This window comes from Halichoeres trimaculatus, unplaced genomic scaffold (genome assembly GCF_033239565.1).
Source record: "Halichoeres trimaculatus isolate MK-OKI-2021-1 unplaced genomic scaffold, fHalTri1.1 fHalTri1_scaffold_21, whole genome shotgun sequence".
NCBI classification, from domain to species: Eukaryota; Metazoa; Chordata; class Actinopteri; order Labriformes; family Labridae; genus Halichoeres; species Halichoeres trimaculatus.
Genome location: NW_027437199.1, coordinates 6372000 through 6399665, shown reverse-complemented (window position 1 = coordinate 6399665; position 27666 = coordinate 6372000). Strand labels below are relative to the sequence as shown.

Here is a 27666-nt window from a genome sequence, read left to right as displayed (position 1 = left end):
GCCTGAACTCGTTCTACTTGGAATATCTTTGGACTCTTATAAAAGCCCCCAAAATAACCCGTTATGTCATTCCTCTGTAAGAAAAGGAGAGTGATGTCTATTGTTGGTTTGCCCACACATGAATAATATGGAAACTGACGTCAGAGGTGGGATCGCTCGGAAAGAGGACTTCGTGCCCACTCGACTACATCTCGGGTGTCTCCGGAGTGTGTCTTTAGCCCCGCCCCCCTTCACTCCTGCGTTGTTTGGGGACAGTAGGAAGATGGCGGCGGCCCCGCTATACTGTGTGTGCCGGCAGCCGTACGATGTGAGCCGGTTTATGATCGAATGTGACATCTGTAAGGACTGGTTTCACGGAAGGTATGTGTGCTTTAATGTGTTTTATCGTCGGGGTGTGCTAGAAGTTACAAACACGGAGTGTTTTACAAGAAAGGCGACGGTTCTCTGCGCGGCTCTGACTGCTAACCAAGTTAGCTCGTTAGCTAAGCGGTGGGCTTTAAACCTCCTATTGACGCGACCCGACCACAGAAAGGCTCTAACGGTTCCCTTAAATCAGCTCCTGTTTAGGCATTTATTCCACTTATAAGACTAAAAAAGCCTACATGAGTACAATCCCTGCTTTTAAAGCGGTATTCAATATTACCCGGTTAAACAGAGAGTAGTAGTAAACAGTTTAATCTCGTATAACGCGGATCTATAGGAGCACCGATCTGTGTAAGCCCATCTGAACATGTTAAACACGACGGGTTAAAGTCAAAAAGAGTACAACTGTCCCACTGAAAAATTACCTCATTCAAGTCACTTCAGAAGGATGGGTTGAATTCTGATCTGTTCTGTGATCGGACGGATCCAGATCCAGTTGGTCCGGTCTGTGTGTGGATCCGAGCCCTGTTCAGTGAGTCAGGTTATTCGAGGTAAAACCAGCAGCGGTTCACCTCCAACATGCTCTTACACAAACTAGATTTAATGAACAACTTCTCATTGTTTGGGGACACAGGCTGGTCATTGTTAGTCAGATTAGTTAATATATTATTTCCAACATATTAATAATCCAGCTGTGTAAATAAAACCTGAGATCTGTTGTGTTTTGATGAGTTTTAGAAGCTTTCTGTTCAATAAAACAGATAGCAGAGAACAAGGAGCTTGTTATGGTCGGGATTTGATTGACAGCTTAAGAAATTTAAATCCCCTTTGAAGCAGAGGAGGCACATGGCATGGGACCCCTAGCGGTGAACGGTGGTAGCGTTATTTAAAGGTACCAGGCAGGCACATGTGAGGCTGCTTTGAGGTGATTTTTGTCCCTTTTTATGCCTCTTTTTCTTAACATTCACCACATGTTTGTATCTGGAAGATGTTAAAGAGGCTTGTTATGAATCGTGCTGTATGCTGGAGAGGTGATGGCAGCTATCATGCTCATCTTAAAGGAGATTTTATTGTTGGGAATCAACACTCTTTGTGTGCTTTTGGCTTTAAATCTCATATATTAGTGTTTCATGCTGTTGTTAACGCCCAGTGTTTCTTTAAGCGTCTGAACTGAAGAGTTGACATGGTTGTGTGGTGTTCAGTGTTGGCGCAGAGGAAAGAACAGTCTGTGCTTTTAATTTGATAAGGTTTTTATCCCAGAGATAGAAAGAACTGCCCACCTTGTGCGTAGCGGATAAATCCTCACAGAGGAATCGGTTTGTCTTGTGAAATGACATGCTGTGTGTCAGACCAGCGTAACCTGATTTTTGTAACTGTCACTTTTTTATCCGTGCGGCTGAAGTCCACAGACAAAAGTTACACATGCCCTGATTTCCAGCCTGTGTGGGCGCATCTCCACGGCAACTGTTTATGAATACAATACCGTTTTTTCTCCCCGCTCGTGATGAAATGACGGAAGCCATTGCGTAACCACTTCCACAGCCTGCCAGAAAACTTGGCGGCCAGAATTTGTGGCATGTCAGAGCCAAAAAAGACCGGCTGTGTGTCATGCGCCAGCAAGGAAAAGGAACAAATGTTGGAGCTTCCCCCATTGATGACTAATAAGCAGATTCACAGAGAGAGGGGAGAGCTCCAAAAACAGCCACATTTCCTGCCTCTTTCCCACGAGGCCGGCCAGAAGGAAAGGGATATTCTCTGGCTGTGGATGATGGCGCGTTCATGGAGTGGAAAGGAGAGGAGATCGACCTCCCGTTGCCTGTTTTGTCAGTGTTGCTGTTTGTGTTTGTGTGTGGGTACTTTGTCTGGCTGTCTGAGTTCCTGGAGAGCGCTCTGTTTTCTATCACCTGTCCATCTCAACATCTCAGCACACAGCCTGGGCTGGGGCTATGCTGGGAGGAGGAACTGGGATCAGTAAACACAGCACTTTGTTGTTTATCTCTCTTGTAGCTGTGATCAGTAAAGAAGGAGAATTTGTCTTCAAGCCTGAAACCGGAGACCACTTTCAGAGAGCTCTCATCTCACATTTACTGTTTGTTTATAACACGTCACAAACTGTCAGTCCCCTAAAGTCACATTCAGACAGGTCAAGACTTTTTTTCCCCCTTTTTTTCTTCTTTTTTTCCCTTTTTTTCATTTTTTCCCTTTTTTCTCCTTTTTTCTCCAATTTTTTCCATTTTTTCCCCTTTTTTCCCCCTTTTTTTTAAAAAAAAAAGAAAAAAAAAGACAGTTCAAGACTCGATCTTCTTGTCTGCATGTGAAACCAACAGAGGAACGATGATGAAGGGAAAGTTGCTTCAGTGACAGTGACTACTGTGTGTCAAACTATTACACTCTCTGAAGCTCTACCACCTGGATGTAAACAGTCTCAGGTGTCATGTTGTAGCATAGCATGGTTTGTCAGTGTATTGATCTATAAATTGAGATAATGGGGAGGATTTGGCTTAAAAAAACAAGTTAATTAATATCCTTGGAACGTCTTTGGTTGGAAATTTGCAGCTCTACCTTGAGTCAAAAAGCTTCTTATTGCTTCTCCTTGGAAACTTTTGTTCTCACACTTCTGTTTTCACATGTTTCACAGCTCAGAGTTTTGGCTTTAACTGTCAAATGGAAGTCAATGAATTAAGACCTCTGTAGTGTTTAAAGTTTTGACCCAATACGTGTTAAATTCCTTGTTCGTACTAAGCCGTAGTTGGAATTTAAAATGTCATTTTTAGATCATCTAAAAATTAACCTGATTTAATTGGATCAGGATCCAATTTGTCCTGGAAGACTACCTGCGTTTGTTTATATCTGGCACGCCACGTGCGCGGACTGATACACTAAGTGGCGAGCGCCTCATAGCCAGCTGTGGCTCTGTAGCAGAGGTAGCGCCGTTTTACGACACGATGAGAAGTAGAGCCTTATTTAGCGGTGTTTTTGTGTGAAAGTAACGCGCTGAAAATTCTCTAAATAAAGCGTGAATGCAGACCGATATCAGATTTTTTCAGCAGGAGACCGTTTATTTGTGTTTTTGGTCAAGTAAAATATGGCCCCGTCTGAGTGCAGAGGAAACCAGCAGAGGAGCAGGGAGGGGGTGTGTGGTGCGAGCGCTCTGGGCTTCTGCTGTACAAAAACACTGCTGTAGGGGTAATTTCTGCCCTAAACCTTGTGATAGGACCCAACTTGTTCCCTCCCGGAGTATCACTTAAAAAGGGTACCGTTTGATTTTACGTGAATCAGTTCTTGGTACTCCAGACAGGTACCCATCCCTAATTCTTAGATTTAAAGTAACTTCAATTCTTCAGGGGTTTTTGTGTCGATTCAAGCTTCAGGTTATCTGCTTGCTGTGTTTATGAAATTAGGTTTTCATGACCCAGATTTAACTGAAACATAAAGTTCTTCTATCACCATCCACAGCAGAGCCAGAGCTTGTAGTCTGGATCAAAATGTTATCTTAAAATTAGTCGTTAACCCTTCAGAGTCTTTCCTAAATACAAACTGGCCTCGAAGAAGGTTTCCAGCTCATTCAGAAAGCCAGTCACAGTCAGCACCGTGGATTTGGCACCCTGGAAATCCTCTCTAGGTCAGGTCAGAGCTCAGGGTGTACCTCGGTGTAGGTGTCAGGCTCTGTGGGTCTGCCCCTGTCTGGTTTAGGTGGATGGTGGGGGGTGATGAGAGACCAGCGGGGCTCAGAGGGGGCAGAAGGAGTGATTGATGGGAGCTTGGGCTAGCCAAGTTCAACACACGATCTGTCAATGTCGCACAGAGTGTGAGCACGCTGGAGAGAGATGGATGGCCTCCACACGGCGTCTCTGTGCTCTTTATGCTAAATGAAAAGAGGAGAAGACAGACGCTCTTCTTCTTCTTCTTCTTCTTCTTGTTTTGATCTGTCGTATATAAATTGAGGCTCAAATGATCTGTGTAGATGTTTGATGGGTTGATTGTTCATAGAGCGGCTTCCATGTTTACATTCATCAGCTGGGCTCTCTGTGTTACTCCACTTTAATCAGTGTTGATTAGAGAGGTCAGCGGCCTCATATATGTCGATCACATGTCACACTGAGTTATTGTACTAATGATGAAGCAGGTCTGCTACAGCATTCACAGTATAACTCTGAGCCTGGTGTAAACAGAGACTTTATGATGAAGGTTTGTCGCCACGTTTAAGATTTGTTGATATATTTAAATCTGTATTTCTTTGTGATGAAGCTTAATGTGAGTCAAACTAGCCGAATATATCGGAATTAGGTAGATTTAGGCAGGTAGATTTTGGTGCTTTTATCAGGGTACAGATGGTATAAAACATCTGCGTCTCTGGTGTAGTGTTGGTTCCTGGTTTTAGGGCCAAAGGGTGGTTTTATTATCTGAATCTGAAAGGTGAAAATAAAGAGTCTATCTGCCTCATTGCATGCTGACAGGTTTCCCCGTCCTGAGTTTTAGTCAGACAGTCACAAGACTGAGGACTTTGTAGGTTTAACAGGGGCTCTGGGAGTCTAACACCACCATGTTGAAGACATGTGTGAAAGCAGAGTCCAGCGCTTCGAGCCTGGAGGCGGGTCAGCCTGAACCACCAAAAACAATCAAGTAGTTAAAGTGGACATATCATGCTAATCCCTGATTTAATACTTACATATAAAATAATAAATTTGAAAGCAAGACCTTTCACCCCCTGAATTTTCAAAAAATGAGATATTTTATTTTTTCTGATATCTTAGAACGAGATTTGATGCCTCTGAAAATAGGCCATTGCCATTTGGCCGCAAGATTTTGACCCTCGTGACGACACGAGGATCCTTTCTTTTTATTGGAGTAATCTGATAAAGCAGCTCCTCCTCTGTGATGTCAGTTAGTCACACAACCGCCACCGAGGGATACACCCACCAAGAGCCGACTGACTGAGTGCTGGATGCAGGGACCTCTGCTCTGCTGAGCAGCTCGGCTTTACATGGTGAATTAGCAGTTAAAACACTGTAGTTTTAGCAGACGTCGTAATACTTGTGAGACTGTGATATTTTCATGCTTGTTCTGACATGCACTGTGAACCTGGACCACAATAATGCTGCGGTAATAACATAGTGACAAACTGACGGTAGAGGCGATCTTTAGACTACACTTTCAGCATGATGGATAAAACAGACAGAGAAAAGTGAAGGAGCAGGATGGAGCCCTGTTATAGAAATAGTTTATTGGTGAAGTCTGCCTATATTTCCACGTATTAACTATACATGTTACAGTGTTACGGTTTGACTCACCACACTGAAGCGTCCGATGATCTGTGTCAAGGCGGATTTTCTTTCTCCTGAGCTGCAGAACCATCCGGGTCTGACTCGGGGTCCAATACAAAAGGACGTACCCTACACTCTGCCATTTTATTAGTGCTATCAATGTCTTACGGTGAAGTCTTGGCAAACAGCAAACTCGCTCGGTCTGCCCCATCCAATATGGCGATTTTGGAAATACTGCCATGCTGCAAAAACCGCCCCCTGGCTCTACCCCCTCCGCCCCTCTGATAGAACTGACCAATCAGAGCACAAAGGGCTGTGATGTTGTGAGGTTACTGGAGGTCATTCTCTAAACGGAGCGTTTCAACGAGATCTTCAGAATGGCCTAGACTGAGGATATTGAGAACGCTATTGTGGGGCAACGAAGGAACTAAATGACTTGTACTGAGCGCAGAAATGCTTTACAGGCATCTTAGTCTGGCATGGTGAAAAGGAGAAACAAGCATATGTCCCCTTTAAAAGTCCTCGGGGCTCCCATAAACACCAGAACGATCCCGTGTTGTTGGCTCCAGACATCTGCTGGGATTCATACAGCTGAAATGATATCTGCAGAGAGACAGATCTGAGTCTGTCAGGGCTCAGTGTCTCTCCCTGTCGGCTCTGTGTGTGTGAGCGTTGACTGATAGCTTTAGACTGTGAGGAGGAGGCCGGAGGAGTCAGGTGCTCCTCTGGGGTAGATAAGGAGAGCCAGGTGTGTTTAACTGCCCTCATCTCCTCCCTATCTCTGCCTCCTCCACCCATCCATTACAGATCTGCCAGCTCCCTAATGTGGGCGTGTCGCCGCCCCATGCAGAGCAGTTATTTAGAGCTTAAAATAATGGCGCTGCCCGCCTCCAGCCTTTGTGTTCCTGCAGTGATCATGGAGGACAATGAACCCCTCACAGAGCGTGGACTAATGAATAAGCCCTCTCAGTCACACAGGAAGGAGGCTCTTGATGAGAGGAAGTGCAGGCCGAGGGGTTGTTGATGGCGGGGCTTTAGCCGAGTACACACGTCTCCTCTCAGGCAGGAAGGGATGTTCAGCCTGCTAATCTGCCGCCGTGGCGTCACAGAATAAAGCCTCCAGCCGTGTCCTGTTTTTATCTGCTGGGACGAATTGACAGATCTGCGCGTGTCTCTCAAACAACACGCTGCTGTTGTTCTGTTTCACACGTTGACGTCAGCCTCCAATCTCATCTGTGCTCTGATGCTTTTCAGGCACACGAGGTTCACTCGGGTTCAGGAGCTGCTGCACACTCAGCCACTCTCTCGTGATGATGATGATGATGTAACTCATAGGAAACACTTGTGTATCTTTCTCTCAGCTCAGCCTCCTCCTCTTTCTTTCCTCCTCCGTGTCTCAGCTTCAGGAGGTGGTCAGGATGTGATCAGCACAGGTGCTGAGTCAGGCCCTGGAAGTGGCACAGTGCCCTGCTTCCCCTCTGTGGCGTTACGTAAAGGGAGTGAGCTGAGGACAACAGAGTCACCGAGGCCGAGCATGTGCTGCTCTCGCGCTTTCCTCTGGAGCGTCAGCGTGAGCTCTGTGACTCACTCACTCCCCCACCGAAGCCACATGTTTCATCCTGGATTCCTGATCCATGAGCAGCACCTCGTACTCCAGCCAGGGTCCGCTCCATGTTATTGTTGGTCATCAGCCGCTCACGTGCAGGGGGAGGGGTTCTAACAGGCCTTTTTTTACCATTTCCTGTTTGAAAGAAGACTCAGAGGGACAGCAGAGAGCAGCGACATGAGAAAGTGAAGAGAAAACCCTCTAACAGAGATCTTTCTCTCTGACTTCAGATCATCAAAATGCATCCAATTGATGTAAACCCTGATCCATCTGGACCACCCTCATGGTTCAGAGCACACGTGATCCACAGATTAATGTGTGTGTGTGTTTCCCTCTCAGTGTGAGAGCAAACATAAGGGTTTGATAGAGTAAAATCATGAAAGCACGAGCTGAGTTCCAGTCAGCTGTTTTCTACATGAATTAACGTTTTCCGTCAGCGCAGATGAGTGCAGCACACACTAACATGTGCTAGAGTGAGGAGGGGTGAGGGTAGAGAGGATGCAGCTCCTGTTGATATCCTGTTAGTGCTGCAGGGTGACCGGGGGCAGCGTTCACAGGAGCTCACCACTTCCTGATGACTTAATGACCCTCTGCTTTATTTCTTTTACAGTTTCCTGCAGTCTCTGTAGATCAAAGCAGATAGCAGGCTGCCATTAACTCCATCCCTCCTGCAGGCTTTTATAAATCCATTGTTGACTCTTTCTCTGTCACTGCTGGCCTGCAGCTAGACACCAAACCCAGAGGAAGATGCTGGTTGAGTGTGTGTGCCTGCAGGTTTAGCATAGCTCCTTCCTAAAGAGCAGGCTGCATGTTTCCTGCAAGTTGACGTGAGTCGTCCAAACTCCTGCTCTGTGTGCAGAGATAGTCAGAGACTTCAAATCTCCCTGTCCAGGTCAAGTGGAGACATCCAACAACAACATAAATAGTTATTCCCTTAGGACAGGGGTCTGCAACCTGTGGCTCTGGAGCCTCATGAGGCTTTTTGACTCCTTTGCTGTGGCTCCTTGGGGCTTTAAAAATATTATTAAAATAAAGGGCTTTAAATATTTTAATGATAACAACACAGACACTAAGTAAAATCATAATATGAAATTTGGACTAAAAATGCATCACCTCTTGAGTGAAGCTTTAATTTTTTTTAAAAAAAAATTGTAGTTTTTTTTTTTTATTATTATTATTTTTTTTTTTGACATTTTTGGAAATTAAGAAAAATAATTCCACTTTTTTTTTTTAAGATTTTGCAATTTTTTTTTTTTTCATGTAAATCCCTTGTTTTTTACAATTTAAGAAAGTTTTTACAATTTTTGGAAATCAAGCAAAATTTTGTAATTGCATTATTTAGGGTTTTTTTTTAATTTATGACATTTCATCAATTTCTTTGAAATTTTGCACATTTTTTATATTCATTTCTTATTTTGCAAATGTTTTATCTTTTTTTCAATTTCCAAATTTTGCAAAATGTATAAAATTTATGACACTACAAATTCCTTTTTTTTCTTAAATTTGCAAATTTATTAAAACATATATTATATAAATTAATAAATAAAAATAAAAAACGAGGAAATCACATGTACAAATTTATAAACACAAGAACTTCTTGTTTAGATAATTATACATTTTTTTGTCTTAATTTGAAGATAAAGTAGATTTTGCGTCTCCAGAATGACTTTCATCCAGGTGAGCTGAGGAAAAACGGCTCTTTTGAAAGTTAAGGTTGCAGACCCCTGCCTTAGGATCTTAAAATCCCCTTTTTATAAAGTCAAATTAAACGGTTTCTTATTAATCACAGAGCTTTCTTTGTGTCTGATCTTCTTCACATCAGCTCAGCATAAAATGACCCGTGCACATGCTGCAGTCACACCAACACACGGCCTGCAGGCTTTCTGTGACTCAAACAGCCGTCGGTGTCCAAACATGCTGAATAGCAGCTCGGTTGCTGTTCGTGCTGCTGTGGAATGAGGCTCTGGTATGCAGTGCAGGAATGCATGTGTGTGTTACTGCCTGTGGTTTGGCTGCTGGCTGCAGGATGGTCAGGGGGGGAAGCTGAGGCTCGGGTGCAGATCTGTGCAGAAAAGCAGCGAGGTGTTTGTGTTCTCTGAGGAGTTTGACTCATGCATTAAAGTTATGAAGCAGAGCAAGGAAACATCCTTAAACGTCACAGTTTTCCTACTTTTTTTACAGGGTGAAATGTTTAGAAACATCAACAGACTTTACTGACTAAACCTTTACACACAGATAGACCAGATGATTGTTTTGATTGTTTAAAAGGACAAAATGACCCTCTAGACTCTAGCATTTCTATCGTATCTCTAGAGTCTAGAGATAGGATAGAAATGCAGCACAGGTCAGGATGACTTTATGCCACAGTATGCGTATTTAAATCTGATGTTTTGTGTCAGCTGGACCTGCTGGTGTGGACTTAGGGCGTATTCAGACCTGGACTGTTTGGTTCATTTTAAACGGACCAGGGTTTGTTTCCCACGCTGGTGCTGACTTTTCATGCAGGTGTGAATAGACACAAACAACCAAACCAAACAACTGGACCGAGACCCACTTTTTGAGGTGGTCTCGGTCCGCTTCCAAACGACCTCTAGTGCGGTTCGTGGTTCTCCGGTGCAGGTCTGAATACAAATCAAGGTCCATCCGAACTAACTACAGGATACATGTGCCTTTTGGGCTTATAAAGCCACCGTAACCTAACCGTCTTTGGTTCATACCTGATCCTCCGTCTTCTGTTTAGCCACGCTGTTGTTAGCATGTTGTGGGTCAGAACACAAAGAGCATCCTTGCTGCGCGCATTCGTCTTCGCTGTTCCAAAATTGTAAACAGTGTTGTTAAGCCTGCTTTGAAGGAGCTGCTCTTGAAACTGAAAATGATTTTGCAGCTCTAATAAGAGCACAAACACACGTTTACCTCCATTTCCGGGTCTGTATTCTGTGTGCCGCCTTTGTCAGTGCTGTCCAATGAGAGCACTGATCGTCACACACGTGGATGTGTTTACAGGATATAGTTCACTTGCAAAAAATACAATCTGAATACGAACGGCACCACACGAAAAAAATAAAGTCTGCTTTTGGTCTGGACCAAACAAGTGGACCAAGAGCTTTTCTGGTCTGAATACAGCCTAATCTCAAATTTGATGCTTCTTACCTCTGCCAAGGAGGTCATGTTTTCGCAAGAGTTTGTTTGTTTGTCTGTGAACAACATAACTCAAAAAATTACAAAAGGATCATGATGAAATTTTCAGGAAATGTTCAAAATGGGATAAAGGAGAAGTGATTAAATTTTGGAGGTGATCCGGATCACCATTTGGATCCAGGACTTTTTTAAAGGATTCTTTATCATTGTGAGATAGGGCTTTTTTCACCATATGTGTAGATAACTCCATGATAAATGGTCGGATTGCTTTGCAAAAACAATACAAGACAACACCAAAAGTACGATCCAGATCCTGCCAATATTCTGGATACTAAGATCTGGAATATGAAATATGTACTGGGTCATCATAATTTGCAACACAGTCAGGAAACAAATTATCGTACAAACCTGCAACTAACACCAAATTGTAGCAGACAGTCTGCTGAAAGGGAGTATAACATTAAAGCTTTTCTAGTTTTCTTATTTATTCATGTTTTAACCGTGTCCCTCCTGTCTCTGTCTCTCCTGTCCAGCTGTGTGCAGGTTGAGGAGCATCAGGCCACAGATATCGATGTTTACCACTGTCCAAACTGTGATGTCGTACAAGGACCCTCCCTGAGTGAGTACTCCTGATCCTGTCCAGTTTCTTTTATGTTTCTGCGTCTTCTTTTTTCATCTCCTCCTCATTCATCAAACTCCAAGCTCTGATTCTGAGCCTCACATTTACATGTCTACCTTCCTTACACCCTCCTCCTCCTCCCGCTCCTCCTCTGTGTCTGTATGTTGGACTGTTCCCCTGGGAAAGGCCGCTCTCTGCTGAGTTGCTCCGGTCTGATTCTGCTCTGCTCTGAGAGGGGGGCTGGGTTAACCCCGGGCAGCCCAGAGGGCAGACATTAACAGGATAATTGAATGGTGTTGTAAGCCCTCCACTTTGATTGGACAGGCCCCGCCATCTCCTCCTCTCAGCGCAGGGGTCGAGTAGTGAATTAATGTCCTTACAAAAAGTGCTGCTGATGTGCATGATTTGCCACTTTGTGTGAGCCGTGAGAGGGACGTGGAGCGGCCCCCGTGACCCTCGGATGTCTCTGTTCATTGCAGTGAAAAAACGCCAAAACTGGCACAGGCATGACTACACGGAGCCGGACGACGGATCCAAGCCGGTGCAGGCCGGCACGCCAGTGTTCGTCAAGGAGCTCCAGAGCAGGACGTTTGCCAGGTAGGTATCAGCGCGGTCATGTGAAGACTAATAACCGTCAATCCAAGCACAGACTCGAGCTTCATTCACGAATCACAGAGTATTAAAGGAACTCGTAAAGCTGCAGGTCAACAGCAGGCGTTTATCGTTCTGCTCCTACATTCACAGACTGATAGCTTTACGGTTTATGATTAGACAGTTTTATGGTTATTCTCCGCACAGAAGCTGTTTATGATCCACAACATGAAAGTATGTCAAAGCAAACAGCAGCACAGCAGAGGAAGCTGTGACCAAAGATGCTGTCTGTCTCTCTCATGCTCCGTGTTTGCTCTCACTGAAGACATTTCATAAAGAAAATGTAAAATCGTAGACTTATGATACGAGCACAGAGAGGGGAATCAGCTGCTGCTTAGCACGTTGATCTCTAAAAACATTCCCATGCGTTGGTTTCTGGATGGACTCAGGCCCGTAGTACACACCTGTGTAGTTGCAGCACAACGAATCCCTTCTTCAGTAAAAGTGTGAAAAAATAACGATACTTTGACCTGTGATAAGATATGGATATTTAAAATTTTGATATCAATATTTTTGTTAAAATGAAAATTCATAATTACGGTGAGTTGAAAGTTAAATACGTCTTCTGCACCTCCACTGCAGTAGATGGCACCAAGGAGCTACTCTGCTGTATGCCACCAATAAACTGGATAATAAATATAATCTCAAAGTACATTCGAAATTTTTTATTCCTTAACGTGATGATGTGGGTTTTGATGCCATAAACATCAATGTTTTCAATGTTGCATCAGTGTAGTGAGTGAAATAAAATAATAGTCATAGTCTTGTTTTTTGCAATTTTAGAGTTTTTATGAGTAACATTGGTTAGCGGTGCCATGAGCTCCGAGTGCACAGTGTTTAGAGAACAGTGAAGCTCGTTTACCGTAACATTACAGACTAAAACAACAGGCTGACAGCAGCTAAAGTTAGCATCCTGAAGCTAACACAGAGACAGGGGGGACACTGAGGAAAAGCTCTTACATCTGCTCCACAGCACACAGCATTTAAAATACTCACGTTTCCAGGGTCCCAGGTTTGTTGGTGGATGATTGGTAATGGGCCTGGATTCAGGACCAGTCGATTCTCTAGCCCTCTGTTGGACTGTCCAAAGTTGGAAAAGCAGTCGGCCATGAAGTGACTAGCAAACACATGCACATTTCCTTCATAAATGAACTCTAGCCACTTAGTCTATCTTCTTCCGAGATGGGAAGCTTGTGTATGGAACTATGTGGCTGTTAACAGCCAAAAACAGAGCAGTGATGGGAGAGGAGTGGGCAGGGAGGAGGTTCGGGGGTATGTGTTCCTGTGGACCAATCAGGTCAGACTTGCTCCTGATTGGTCAAAGAAGAGAATCACTGACGTTGGCAAACCCCGGAAATTCCAAACAGCTCGTTTTAGGTCAGGATTTTACATTCACAAGCACGTCTAAGTACAGGTTTTGTCATTAAATATCACATTTTGTGGGTTGGGAGGAAAGCCAAAGACCCACAAATTTCACTTAAAGACTTGATGAAATAATTTTGCATACTATGGGACCTCAAATGTCCTAGTAGTTGAAGAGGCAAACTTAACCCACTTTATGTTTTCATGCGTCTGACTTTCATTATTTCAAACACAATAAAATAGAAAATCAAAGAGTCGCAATATATCACAATATTTTGTGATATCCTGATATTATTATATCGTGACCCAAGTATCCTGATGCAAATCGTATCGTCCTTGCTAATACTCACCCCTAAGCACAGTGTGTGAGGAAGTATGATGCAAACACTCAGACCAAAGAGGTTAGAGTCTGAGGTGTGAGTATGAGTTATCAGAAACCTGTACACCTTCCTCTCAGGTAAACCTTTAGCCCTGCCTGATGCCAGCAGCTGTTTGTGTCATGAATGTGGGGCAGATGAAGCTCAGTGAACCTGTTCTGGTTTGTTTCAGCGGTGAGGAGATCATGATGAGGATGAAGGGCGAGCAGGTGACCCCCAGGTACCTGGAGAGACACGGCTTCAGCTACCCCATAAAGGTGACGGAGATGGAGGGACTGGGACTCAAACTGCCGAGTCCGACCTTCTCCGTCCAGGACGTGGAGCGCTATGTGGGTAAGTAAACCAGTCCCCATGAGCTGGATCCAGACCCAGGAGTCTGATCCTCCTGAGGGGTGTGGGCTCTCTGATTGGAACAGCAGCTGCCTCAGTTTTCTCTAAAGCTGATGAAACCACCCAACACCGGTCTGCTAAGTGGCCCTGGCTGAGCCGGCACCATCTGTGTGTGTCGATACGGACAGGTCTCCAGGTTCATGGGGTTTTAACCCACTTATCAGGCATCAGACGGCGGCTGAATGACTCCTAAATGAGTGACGTCTTAGCTTTCACCGCGCTCTGTACGACCATGATGCTCTCTTATTGAAACAGCCTGCCACTTCCCAGCTCCTGTTACCAGACCATTACCCAGCCCACTGGTGTCTTTATCATTAGGCTCACATTACACACTCCCCTCGCCCACTTTATCTCCCTCTTCCTCCCCCCTCCCTCCCCCTCTTCCCATGCACTATTGAGCATTAAGCTGAGGCACAGGTGTTGTGACTGGGGACGTAGGATCGGATTACGTTTCTTACAGTTTGGAGACAATGAGACAAGAGGAGTGAACGCTGCTGTGTCCTGTCTCTGTGGGGTCAGAGCCAGCTCAGTGTGTGGTCAGACACAGGGAACACACACATACACAAACACACACACACATAAAACCAGTGTTCAGAAGGAATATCTCCATATAACACTCATAATTTAGCTTTTTATCAGCGTGTCACGCCCCGCCTCCTGCAGTTTCTCTCTGTGTTTCATCTTTCAACAGCCGCTCGTTTCATGCAGACTTTTTGAAAACACAGCTCACGTTAGGAACCTCTCCCTCAACACCCTGCAGATCACAACAGGTGATCTGAAGCAGGCTTTTTAATGACGTACTTTGAGCCTCGATCCAAACTAAGTTAGTGCAGAATGACATCAACACCAGCTGGCTGCTGCAAAGCACAGCACGCAACATCTCACACTGCAAAAAAATTAAATCTAAGCAAGAATTTTTTTTATATATTTAGTAAAAATTGTCTTATTTTACTTAATATGAGCCACATTCACCTGACCAGTCCAGAAAAATATGTCAAGTTTCTTGAAATTAGACTTTTTCTTACCCCATTGACAGATTTTTTTTTACTGCTTACAACCTATCCAGGTCTTATTTTTGTCTTTAAATAACTTGAAATAAGACATTTTTCCTGGCTGGTCAGGTAAATGCTGCTCAAATTAAGTCTAAAAGTACTTTTTAGCGGGAATAAAACAAAAAATACTTTATAACATTTCATTTTTTTGCGGTTCACTTCAATCAATGCATCAATTTATCGGTTTTGCCCCATCAGCAACAATTGTTGCTGAAGTGTATCACTGTCATTTTCTCCACAATAAAAATCTCACTGTTAATAAAGCAACTTTTTTCCACTTTTTGCTAGAAGACAACTTAGACAAAGATTTTGGTTTATCAAAAATAGTTTCCAAGTGGTTCCTGTCACATGACATCATCTGCTTCCTGCTCCTTCTGGCGGAAGACATGGCGGATTCAAATCGTCCTGGAAAGAGGCAATTTTCATAAGTTTCTTATGATTTACCCCCAAACTTATTTATAATTTTTTAATCATTAAAGTCTCTAGAGTAACCCTCCCCAAAAGATTGTACCTGGGATAAATATTTTTTTGTTTATGGGCTTATTTCTGTGAGTGACAACAAAAGTTGCTAGTGGCTACATAGCTAGTTGCTAACTTAAGGAAAACACTGCCTGCAGGATTGCTCATAGTTTACTTATTAGGTGCAATTTCCTTGACACACACCAGCTTTTTTTTAATTAATTATGACTATATATTTTTTTAATATCTTTATTAATACTATGATTATTATTATTTCTATATAACTATTACGTGGCCTAGTGACAAGCTGTGTGAACTGCAAAAAAACGAAAATCTTATCAAGTGTTTTTGTCTCACTTTCAGTAGAAAATATCTTTTTAGAATTAATATGAGCCACATTCACTTGACTAGACCAGGAAAATGTCTCATTTCAAGTTATTTAAAGATAAAAATGAGGTCTGAACTGCTTGTAACAAGTAGAAAAATCTACCAGTGGAGTAAGAGAAAAGTAATTTTATTAAGACATTATTCTAATCTTGACAAGCACATTTCTCTTACCCCAGTGGTAAATTCAGACCTCATATTTATCGTTAAATAACTTGAAATAAGACACTTTTCTTGACTAGACAGGGGAATGTGGCTCATATTAGGTCTAAAAAGACATTTTTTACTTAAATGAGACAAAAACACTTGAGATTTCTGTTTTTCTGCAGTGGGGACTCAACTGATAAAATTATATGCCTAACAACTCTGAGAAACTTTGGACATAAATGAGTTAGTGATAGTTCTTATGGATGATTTGGGGTACAGCAGGACCTCAGGTAGCTCCGTGCTCCTGGATCTGGCTCAGTCAAATCAGATTTGTGTTTCTGTGAGCTCTTCCTCGTCGTGTCGGCTGAAGAGCTGCTCAGCGTTTGGTGCGTCGGGTGCTTTCCAGGCAGCTTTGTTTCTCGCTGTGTGACTGGCTGCCTCTGCTCCAGCTGTTCTCTGTCATCAGACGCTGGCCAGCTGGGCCTTCAGAGGTGTGTGTGTGCGTGTGTGTGTGTGTGTGTGAGAGGGGTAATAAAAAAGGTGAGTGGGAGGGGTGTGGGGGAAATACACCCAGCAGCTGTCTCGCTCCTCGGTCTCTGACTTCCGGCTCCATGTGTCACCACAGTGTGATTTGTAGCGTCCCGACTGTTAGCTGCACACTCTGTCTCTCCGTCTTTTTCTTTGAAGCATCTGTTTTCTGTCTCGTAGGCTCCACATGAAGCCTCTCTTCCTCTTCCTCTTTCTCTCACGCTCACGTCGACACCGCTCTCTCCACGCCTGACTCCAGGTCTCCCACGCACACACAGGCGCTGAGCACGCCGACGCTCTCACCTCCACCCACTCCCCTCCTCAGGGACCGCGGGTCTGGACAGATTGACAGATTGTCCCTCTCGCCCCTCCTCAGTCTGCCATACTGGTGCCAGTTTCCCTCAGGGCCTGGTCTCTAAAAGCTCACAGAGATGCCAGCAGGCCGGCAACCCCCGTGACCCCCTTATCCTCTCAGCAGCCTTTTAAAAAGCCTCTTCATCTAACGTGTCCTTTCTCCTCCTCCTCTTCCTCAGGGGGAAACAAAGTCATCGATGTGATAGACGTGGCTCGGCAGGCGGACAGCAAAATGAAGCTCAGCGAGTTCATCAAGTATTTCACCAAACCGCATCGACCGAAAGTCCTCAACCTTATCAGCCTGGAGTTCTCTGACACAAAGTAAGCCCCGATCCGGTTCGTCTGCTCTGCAGGAATCTGCCTCAGTAAAGAGCCCTGAAGCCACAGGCTGATGAAGGCTGAGAGGGTTAAACTGCGTCTGACAGCTTCTGATAAACGCTAAGATGATTTCAGAGTGACATACTGACTCTCACCAAATCAAGTGTTTCTGTCTTATTTTAAGTAAAAATTGGCTTGTTATACTTGATATGAGCCACATTCATCTGACCAGTCCAGAAAAATGTCTTTTTTCAAGTTATTTAAAGACAAAAATGAGGTCTGAGTTGCTTGTAACAAGTTTAAAAAATCTGCCAACAGAGCAAGAAAAGTTTGCTCAAAAACTTTGCTCAAAAATAAAATAATGTCTCAATACAAGAAACTTAATTCATAATTAAACTAAATGTGTGAGTGTAGTTTTCTGATAAAAACCAAGAGGAACTCTCAATCTGACCTCTATTGTGTCCCCCGTGCGCTCACTCAGGATGTCGGAGCTGGTGGAGGTTCCCGACGTGGCTCAGAAGATGTCCTGGGTGGAGAACTACTGGCCCGATGACTCCTTCTTCCCCAAACCCTTTGTCCAGAAGTACTGCCTCATGGGGGTCAAGGACAGCTACACAGACTTCCACATAGACTTTGGAGGAACCTCCGTCTGGTACCACGTTCTCTGGGTAAGACCTGTCTCAGCTGATTGGTTCACATTTAAATTTAAAGGTCACCCTTCGTCTCCGGTTTGTCTCTCCGTCGTAATCCGCTCTGTGGTGGTTTTAGTGACATTGTGTGGGCGTTGACCTCAGCAGCGATGTCTCATGTGTGACTGAAGTCGCGTGGCTGTTTCGTTCAACTCCCACTCGTGTGCCTTTCAGGGTGAGAAGATCTTTTACTTGATCAAACCCACTCCTGCCAACCTTGCACTATACGAGGCGTGGAGCTCCTCGCCCAATCAGAGCGAAGTGTTCTTCGGGGACAAAGTGGACAAGTGCTACAAGTGTGTCGTGACCAAAGGAACCACACTGCTCATCCCTACAGGTCAGTGCTCCTGGATCAGTACAGTCCCTCCATCAACCAATCACTGAGCAGCTTCTTCACACTAACACACTCATGAGTTAGAGGTGAGGTACACAGCAGCCTGGAGAGACACATCAGTCAGCATCTAGACAGAGTAAAGGTCTTTGATCGCCGAGTCCGTTTTTTGGCTCTGTAATCTGAAAAAAACATCACGCACAGACACCTTGCGTACTGAATCAGATGCGTTTATTTTTAAAAGTAAAAGTAAAAAAGGAATCACCAAGCAATTGATCCTGAGCAGAGGCTGTCAGTACGTTTGAGGTATGCGCGGCAGAGGCACCCAGACACACCGTCACACACATCTTTTTTCATCATCTAAACATCTCCCGAAATGTGTAGAGAAAATATATCAGAAAATGGGATGTTGCAAGTAGCCCACAGCGTCTCTGAATAGTCAAACAACCCAGGAAATGAGCTGGGCAGATGCAGAAAAAACACATAAAATTGAAACTGTTCTGAGAAAAATAATAACTGACGAAAGTTTCGGAGTGAGTGTGCAAACATGAATGTCATAACATGGGATCAAATTTATTTTTTAACGTGCGCAAGTTTGGGATAAAAGAAACAGACTCAGTGTGCAAAGGTCATAAATTTGTCATTTTTAATCCACCTGGTTTGACGCTCAGCTTTCACACTAACCCACATTTGTACTCACAGAGTCAGTACACAGGAGGTAAGACTCTGAGCAAGGAAGGTGCTTTGGTTTCTGTTTGTTGTAGCATTTTGCTGTGTCAGATTGGTGTAATGTCTGCAGGAAAAATGTCAATGTGGAGAGCAAAAGCAGGAGGAACATACAGCCCCAAAATGAATCCATCAATGATTTATTAATAATAAAAATACTAAAAATAATAATGCATTTTCTTTATAAAGTCCTTTCATCCAAGGATTTTAAAGTGCATCAACTTCATAAAAACAGAGAAAAAGAAATTAGAAAGAAACAAGGGAGCAATAACACAGTTTAAAAGAAAAGAGCAATTGATAAACAATTAAAAACAGCTCAGAACAGACTTATTTGTCTCTGTAAAAAAAAGTCTTCATGTAGCCAAATCTGCTGAAGAGGCATAACTATTTGAATTTTAATATCCACTTACTTTCAAATACTGAAATAAAAACACCATTGAATTTATTGCATTGAATTATTTTGGTATGAAAACCATATGTCTGAATCTATTTGTCGTGAGTTCACTCATCAAAAACTCAAATAAAAAAAATCAAGTTTCATAACTTGATAACAAAAAAATTTGGTTTGCTAAAATTCAATTTGTCAAATTCAGATCTGAAAATTTATGTTAGGTCGTTACAATCCAGGTCTAACCTTTGACCCATACTAGTGGTTGTCTAGGGTCAAAATTCTGTTGCTGTTAAAACTCAAAAAGTTATGTCTCTTTTTTGCTTCAGTAGACGCTGTGTAAGTGGTCTGAATCAGACTCTACTTGATAGATCAGAAATGGTCAAAGTGACGTCTTTACAACAAACAGTAAACCGTTGAAGTTAGCCAGACTGAAGCATCAAAGTTAAAGTTTCAGATTCAAACACGGCGCAGAAAAAGAAACAGTTTTTTCTGAACCTGCTTTCATAACTTCTGGCTTATGCCCCAGAAAGTTTGGCGTCTGTCTCCAGAGGTTTATATCCCTCTCCTCTATCGTCCTGATCTGATGATCGCCGACGGCTCCACGAGCTCAGACCTGCTGCATCGATTATGAAATAAAGCATCATTCGATTGATGCAGACAGAACAGGTTATTCATGAATGCTGTTACACAACAGTGTCGTTTTATTACATGCCCAAAATCATTAAAACATAGACAGACATGACTGCACGTGAACCTTGCACAAAAACGCTGACGCAAAAGTTCCTGAAAGTTAACATCAAAATCTATCAACACAGAAACAGTCAAATGTCTTTTTCTCTCCTCGGGAGAATAAAAACATGAGGAAACACAGGACTGTAGGTGTGTGCACGCAGCAGGAGTCGTTTGTTTGAAATAAAGATAGATATCAGCGCGCTTGGAGCCTTTGAATTCAGGATAATCACCTCCTCCGTGGTCTCTGAGCGTGCTCCTGTCTCACTAATGTTATATCATTTCAGCCGTCTGACTCTCTCTGTAACATCAAACCGGCTCAGCTGTTGTTTGGATTTGTTTGTCCTCACATGGAAAACAGAGGCCTGTTCAAGGTCCAAAGGAAAACAACTGAGAGATTGAGAGCGGGAAGGAGGGAGTTTCCTCCTGAACACCAACCCAAACATTTCTTAATGATGATAATTAAGGTGGAAAGTGAAGAGGAGCAGCTCTGTTATATAACATGAAGGAAGAAACGATTCTGCTGCTGCACGTGACTTTAAGGCTGTGTCACGGTCTTTCTCAGGGAGTGAAACTAATGTCTGCAGTCGTACAATCATCCCTTCATCAGCCTCTTGTTTCGCTCCACTCGGCCTCAGAGTCGAGGTCTCAGGAGGAGAGTTTCTTGCAGAGAGGGTGTGGAGAGGTGGGAATTAAGCGGGGGTCAGAGAGCTCAGTGGGTCAGTGAAGCAGGGCATTATCAGGCCTGTCTGTCAGACTTTACCCCTCCCCCCTGACTTTGCTTTCCCTCAACTTTTTCTGCTGTGAGGAGCTCAGTTTGTCCGAGCGTGAACACAACATCCAAACAAACAAACCTAGCTTCTCTTTTAGTCTAACTCTGGGACCAGAAATTAGCTCCAAGTGTGTGTGTGTGCGTTCTTAGACATGTTAGAGTTTTAATATCTACAAACATTCCTACACATCATTTTAACGCTCACATTAGAGGAGCTCTGAGTTAAGGTGGTATTTTCTAAGCATGTTTTAGAAGTATTAGTCGTTAGTAGTTGTTCAGGGTTCCTGCGGATCCTTGAAAAGTCTTAAAAGGCATTGAATTCATAATTCTTAAAATACGGCGTGAATTGGCATTAAAAAGTCTTAAATCCAAATTTCAAAAGTCTTAAAAATTTGAACACAGTGGTAAAATTTATGTTAGTTTGAAGTAAAAAAAAATTAAGTAACATTAATCTATTTTTCTAAATAATTTCCTGATTTACTCTCGTGACAACATCCCATAATCACAGTAGCGGAACTAACAAAAACGGTGATGTGGTTTCACCAGGAACTTTTAAAGCAGACTCATGTCTTGGTTCTCCCTAGGGTGCCTGGAGAGAGAAAAAAATGAGGAAAAATTGGCAAAAAAATCCAAAAGTGGCTTATTATGCTGATTATGGCAGCAAAATTGAGAATTTAATTTAAAATTAAATGTCAACAACCATGTAAGAATTCCAAAAATGGTTTTGACAGTGGCCAAAAAAGGATGAATGGGTGCAAAATAGGCATAAAGTTGTAAAAAATGGGGTTAAAAAAAAGGTAAAAGTGATGTTTTATGTAAAATAAACATTGGGTTAAAATTGCTTCTAACCCAGGTAATTCATGTGGTGTTTTTGTTTGTTAGTTTTTTTTGTTTCAATTGTGGTTTGTTGTCGACTTGTTTTTAAATTTGATTTCCAACGTCATTAAAAAAGTCTTAAAAAGTCTTAAATTTAACTTGCCTTGAGCTGTAGGAACCCTGTTGTTCAAAGTTGATGTGTGGATGAGTCTGTGTTCACTCCTGTGCTCTGGCGCCCCCTGCAGGCTGGATACATGCTGTTCTCACCTCTCAGGATTGCATGGCCTTTGGAGGAAACTTCCTTCACAACCTCAACATTGGCATGCAGCTCAGGTAAAACAGCCAGGATGAATTAAATCGAAATAATTCACCAAACTTCTCCTGGACTTTGGCTGATTTATGTTTTCTGTTTCGTGCAGGTGTTATGAAATGGAGCGTCGTCTGAAAACTCCAGACCTCTTTAAGTTTCCCTACTTTGAGGCCATCTGTTGGTACGTGGCTAAGAACCTGCTGGAAACACTAAAAGGTAAAAACACTCACATGAACACCAACAAACCACACAGAGAAGAAGAGATTAAATTTAAGAGAGATTAACTTTAGATGTGTTTACATCAGAAAACGTGACAAAAAACTTTTCCTTTTTCTGTCTCAGAGCTCCGAGAAGACAGCTGTCCTCCTCCAACGTACCTGGTGGAGGGAGTGAAGGCTTTAATCAGTGCACTGAGGACGTGGTTGAAACGAGAGGTGAGCTTTCTCTACTCTCATTGGTTCCTGTTTTTCTGACGTGTGTGTGTCAGACGGCAGACCGCTCACCTGTCCTCTCTGAACCTGTTTGTCTCTGCTCTGCAGGTGACCGAGCCCAGCAGTGAGGTACCAGACAATATCAGGCCCAACCATCTCATCAAAGAGCTCACCAAGGAGATACGCTACCTGGAGGTGAGGAAGAGGAGAGGAGGGAGTTTAATAAGGCCTGAGTCTAACTCTGGGAATAATTCACTCTAAATGATTTTGTCCACAGGAGGAGCCAGCCAACGGTAGCAAGCCAGTGAAATCTCAGGGAAGTGGGTGTGGCGCCCCGTCGGGGTCAAACGGCTGCCCGGCTACTCGCTCCACTCTGGAGAGGCTGTGCCAGGCTCGCCGGGCGAGGAGGGCCGCGAGGAGGCTGAGGGAGCAGCAGAGACAGGCCCCCAAGCTTCCCACCAACCTGGACATCCTGGAGCAGCACACGAGGGAGGTGCTGAAGAGGCTGGAGGTGGGCCCGCTGGAGGAGGTGAGCCTGAAAACAAAACCTTTGATTCACATTTTCAGACTGTAGAGGCTGCTTTAACAGCACGTCTACTCTCTGCTCCTATAGGACGCTGCCTTTTGTGCCAAGGTCCACGGGAAGCTGAACAAAGTGTCCACGGCGTCAGCAGCATCAGCAGCTGCTGCAGAGTCTCTGGACAACAACCACCTGAGGCTCATGCTGGTCAACGGCAGAATCATCAGGTGAGGGTCGCTCAGAGAGGTCTGAGCTTTGGTCGGTTTAAAGTAAAACTGTAGAATGATGCACGAAGACAGGCTTCAGGAAGAGTTTAAAATCTGTGCAAACAACCAAACATTAAAGCAAGCAGAGAAATCAGAGCACAAAAAGTGGCGATGAAAATTAACACGACTAAATCAGTAGCTCTCAGCCATTTTCAGAGCATCTTGAACGATCTTGGTGAACCCAAATAATCTTGTTTTCTCTGACTATGTAAACACCAAAACTACCTCAGGAGAGTGGACTCTCTTCTTTTATGTCTCTCTTCCTGATTTTGATCCAAAAAACAGACAAAATGTACTTTTTTGATCACGTTCATTTCGGGCGCGCCATCCTTTGATCCTCGCCATGATCTCTGTCGTCTTTTCTCACGATTGCGCCGCTTTTTCTCTCTCAACTACCTCGGCACATCCTCAGTTGGAGCATGAGCTGCCTGAACATCTTCTCCTCATATCCATGCTGAGCTCTCATCCAAAGAGTGCACCGCTCTCACCCACAGTAGTTTACGAGCAGGATTTTGATTGACAAGCTCCGCCAGACCCTGCCTCTATGGACAACAGCAGCACTGCAAAAACTGAAATCTTAGCAAGTGTTTTGTCTTATTTTCAGTAGAAAATTCCTTTTTAGACTCAATCTGAGCCAAATTCACCTGACCAGTCCAGAAAAATGTCTTGTTTAAAGTTATTTAAGGACAAAAATGAGGTCTGAATTGCTCATAACCAGTAAAAAAATCTGCCAATGGAACAAGAGAAAAGTTACTTGTATTAAGACATTATTCTAGTCTCAAGGAAATTTTCTAACAATTTTTTCTTGTTCCATTTGCAGATTTTTTTACTGGTTACAAGCGATTCAAACCTCATTTTTGTACTCTGATAACTTGAAACAAGACATTTTTCTGGATTGATAAGTTGAAAGTGGCTCATATCGAGTATAAAAAGACAATTTTTACTTAAAAAAAGACAAAAACACTTGATAAGATTTCTGTTTTTTGCAGTGAGGGAACACAAACATTTAAATATTGAGCAGTCGAAAAAAATGTGGATTTACAAATCTTCTCTTCTTCATGTATTCATTGGATTAGTCATGCACTACAATTTCTTTAATCAAAGACCTTGAGCAGATATGAGATTAAAATGTTTCATGTTTTTAATCCCCTGAAAGCACTAGTTTATTTATCACCCTAAAACATCTTTCTGTGTGTTTACAGAGATTTAAGGCAGCCAGTCGTCAGCCCGGTGAAGACGGAGGGTGACAAGTCCTCTGACACCCAGGAGCCACCAAAGAGCTGTGTGGACGTGAAGTCTGAGAGGACTCAGGAGCAGCTCAGCGCCGTGGACAAACCTGCACTCCTCAGTGAGTCTCAGTCTGATGAAACGTTATCACACAGCTGATTAATCAGAGGAAGTGTGTTCAGCGTTAAACTAACGTGTTTCCATCCGTCAGGGGGTCTGGAGAGGGTGAAGACTGAACTCAGGGAAGAAGTCTCAGGACACTCCAGTGTGTCGGACGTGGAGTCAGACAGCGACTCTCATGCAGAGGTAATGATCACATGATCCTACAGGATCAAGAGCCACTCCTGATTTCTACTGCTTCCTCTCACCCTGAAATCTTTTTACCGTTACAGCCTAAAGCTTCATCATCCTCGTCGTCATCATCATCATCATCATCGTCGTCCTCCTCGTCCTCCTCTTCAGGGGAGGATTCAGAGAGCTCCCAGGACGAAGAGGAGGAGGAGGAGAGGAGGAGCTCGTCTCAGCAGAAAGGCTCAGGGCACACGATCCAGCTGGACCCGTCAGGCCAGAAACTCAGGCACAAACTCAAACCACTCAAACGGTGAGTCCAGAGACATCATCCAATCAGATCGCTCCTTCAAACCTCATGATCTCAGTTTCTCATCCTGTCTTCTCGTCCTCAGAGAACGTCCTACCTCACCCAGCACAGAAGAGGCCATTCAGGGGATGCTGTCTATGGCCGATCTGCTGTGCTCCTCCAAGCCTGAGAAGGTGGCCTCGTCCCAGGAGTCCTGGTGGTCCGGCTCCTCCCAGTGCTCGCCGCAGGATCAGAGGGAGGCGCCGAAGCACCGGCTGCAGGGGGACAAGAGCCCCATGGACAGCCAGGGCAACAGCAGCGAGGCCTGGGACAATCAGGGGCTCCCCAGCCCAGAGACGGACTACCAGTACTGTGACCCCTCCATGTCTCCACCTCTGCACCCCTCCAAGAGACACGCCCCCAACCCTCCACCAATCAGCAACCAGGCCACCAAAGGTTCGGATTCCACTCTCATGTGACAAAACACTGTCCTCTCCTCTTTATTCATCCGATCTGTGACTCTAACCTCCTCTCTGTGTCGTTTCTCTCCAGGCAAGAGGCCCAAAAAAGGGATGGCCACGGCCAAGCAGAGGCTGGGGAAGATCCTGAAACTCAACAGACACAGCCGCGTCTTTGTCTAACACTCCAGACCTCCACAATCTGCAAACAACAACAACAACAGCGGAGGAGTATTCTTGAAGAGAAGAGGAAACGTTTGTGCGTTAGTTTCCCGACACGTTGGTGCTGTAGTAAAGACGAGGACACAAAAACAGAACACTGCCTGAAAACACGCTCACTGTGCATGCTGAGGAGACAGGGTATCTGATTAACGCAGGCAGGTGCACCACTCACCACAAGCACACTAAAAACAGGAACAAGACGAGAAGAAGAAGAAGAGGAGACGCTCTGCTGCAGGAACAAGGAGTGGAGCTCCTGTGGGCATTTTTAAACAGACAGAAAGAGACGAGGAGGCGAACCAAACAAAGAAAAAAAAAAAAGACTGAATGCTTCTGATGCTCACGTCATCTGCATCACACATCTCACTGCTGAGCGCTCCACCTCCCACAATCCTTCACTTCACAGCTTTCTGTGTGCGGACTGAAGAAGGCGGAGGAGCAGAGAGATGAAGCTGTGCTCTCAGCAGGGTGCTTCTGTCCCCCCTCTCACCTGAAGGGGGCGCTGGGCTGTAAACGAGGTGCTAAGGAGAAGTGATGTTTCAAATGGTGCTTATTGTTTGTATTTTCTCCACTCATGCTCGTCCCTGAATCCCTTTTTCTCAATCACACCAGCAATAAAGACTTGGAGGAGTGGACTGAGAGAGGCAGCACTCTGGAGCATCCCTCTTTCTCTGTGTTTGTCTACAGAGCGTCTTCACGCTGTGCTGAATCTGCTCCGAACTCTGCACTATGAGGACCCAAAGTGCTCCCTCTCTGGTTGAAATAGGAATTAGGAGTCGCGTCAGGACTCCAGCTTAATTTATTTCTCGTTTTATCTGTGATGTTGATTTTTTAAGTGTTATTTTTATGGATTCTGAATGATGTATTTATTAATTGAAAGAGATAATGATTTTATTATATTTTGACCCTATGACCTCAGCTATTCTGAGAGTTAGTTTCCTTTTTTAGGGTGTCCTCTCTCTTTTTATCTTTAACAGATACTTTTTGTAAATGTGGATGTTTTAGAGTTATTGTGATCTCCATCTGTTCAGTAGCATTTTACCCTCTGACTCTCTCTGACCCCCTCTGTGACCTCTGACCCCCTCTGCTCTTACCTCCCTGACCCTCTCTGTGTTCTGGTTTCTCCTCGCTGTAGCCGGGATGTTGGGCGCTGTGCGAATAGAGACTAGGTTAGGTTCCAGGTCTACACCTGAGCTGTTTTCTGACCAGTGCCACTTTCATTTAGCAAAAAACCACCAGTATTCTGAGCCACTGTGGTCGATCCAAAGTAGTCGATGTTTTCAGAAGAAGTGAACGTTTGAGGAACTGGGATGAGTGACTTTTTCTAAAGCGTGCTGATGTGAGGTGTGTGTTTTGCTCGGAGTGTGCAGTTCTTCACTCTCAGGGAATGATGCCATGGACATAACCTTCGATTAACCAGCAGCCACGTCATGGACGCAGACAGGACGCTCTCAGACTTTGGCCTCCTGCTGAAGTTTGCTTTTCTCTTCGTTGCTCAAACATTTTTTCTCCATCGTGGTGTTTCAGTCGGTCTTTTCATCTTTTAGGGACTCTGACGCCCTCTGTTCTGATTTTGGACTTGTTTCCTCACTGCTTCCTGAACCCTTTGAGCTCAGTATTACTCACACACACACACAGAAACACACAGACCATGTTATGTTGACTAACCCGTGTAACTGTTTCCACGTAGCTTTAAGAACAGCGTGAAGCTTTGCTCAGGTCGACCTGTGAGTGACTGTGATCAATCATTCAGCCCTGACCGTCTTCTTCATCCTCCTCTTGCTTGCTCACTCACTCTCTGACAGGAAGAGCAGACTGATTTCCTTTTTTTCCTACACTACACTTTGACCTTTAACCTCTTTGCATGCTGAATCACTGAGCTCTCAGAGCCGGCCCGCAGGCAGGGTTTGTTTAAGCTGTAACGTTTCATCCTTCAGGATCTGTACCTCTTTGCTTTTTATGCAGCTCTTTAAGCATTTGTGTTTCGTGCGTTGGTTCTTGAAATGTTTCCTTTCCAGATTTAAAGTATACAAACACTGGCTAACTGTGACACTGTTGATGCGTTGCATTTTGTTTCTGCATTTCAAAAATTGCGTGTAAATAAAACTAATGAAATGACTGAGTTGTAGTTTTGTTTAGTTAACATTAAAGAGGGGCAAACTCCAGCCGAACACAGCACACTGAAATGTCTG

The 27666-nt window shown here is 44.0% G+C and overlaps 1 protein-coding gene across 1 annotated transcript; it reads left to right on the top strand.

Annotated features, from left to right (window-relative positions):
- Positions 1–230: 230 nt before the first annotated feature.
- kdm7aa (lysine (K)-specific demethylase 7Aa) lies at positions 231–27579 on the top strand. The gene is made up of 18 exons (XM_074697991.1): positions 231–360; positions 10905–10990; positions 11470–11587; positions 13553–13713; positions 16874–17015; positions 17494–17680; positions 17876–18038; positions 21712–21799; positions 21886–21992; positions 22119–22210; positions 22316–22402; positions 22485–22736; positions 22821–22954; positions 24196–24341; positions 24432–24526; positions 24613–24821; positions 24904–25253; positions 25350–27579. The coding sequence occupies exons 1-18, from the start codon at positions 263–265 to the stop codon at positions 25436–25438; spliced, it is 2604 nt and encodes an 867-aa protein (XP_074554092.1). The 5' UTR covers positions 231–262; the 3' UTR covers positions 25439–27579.
- The last annotated feature ends 87 nt before the right edge of the window (positions 27580–27666 follow it).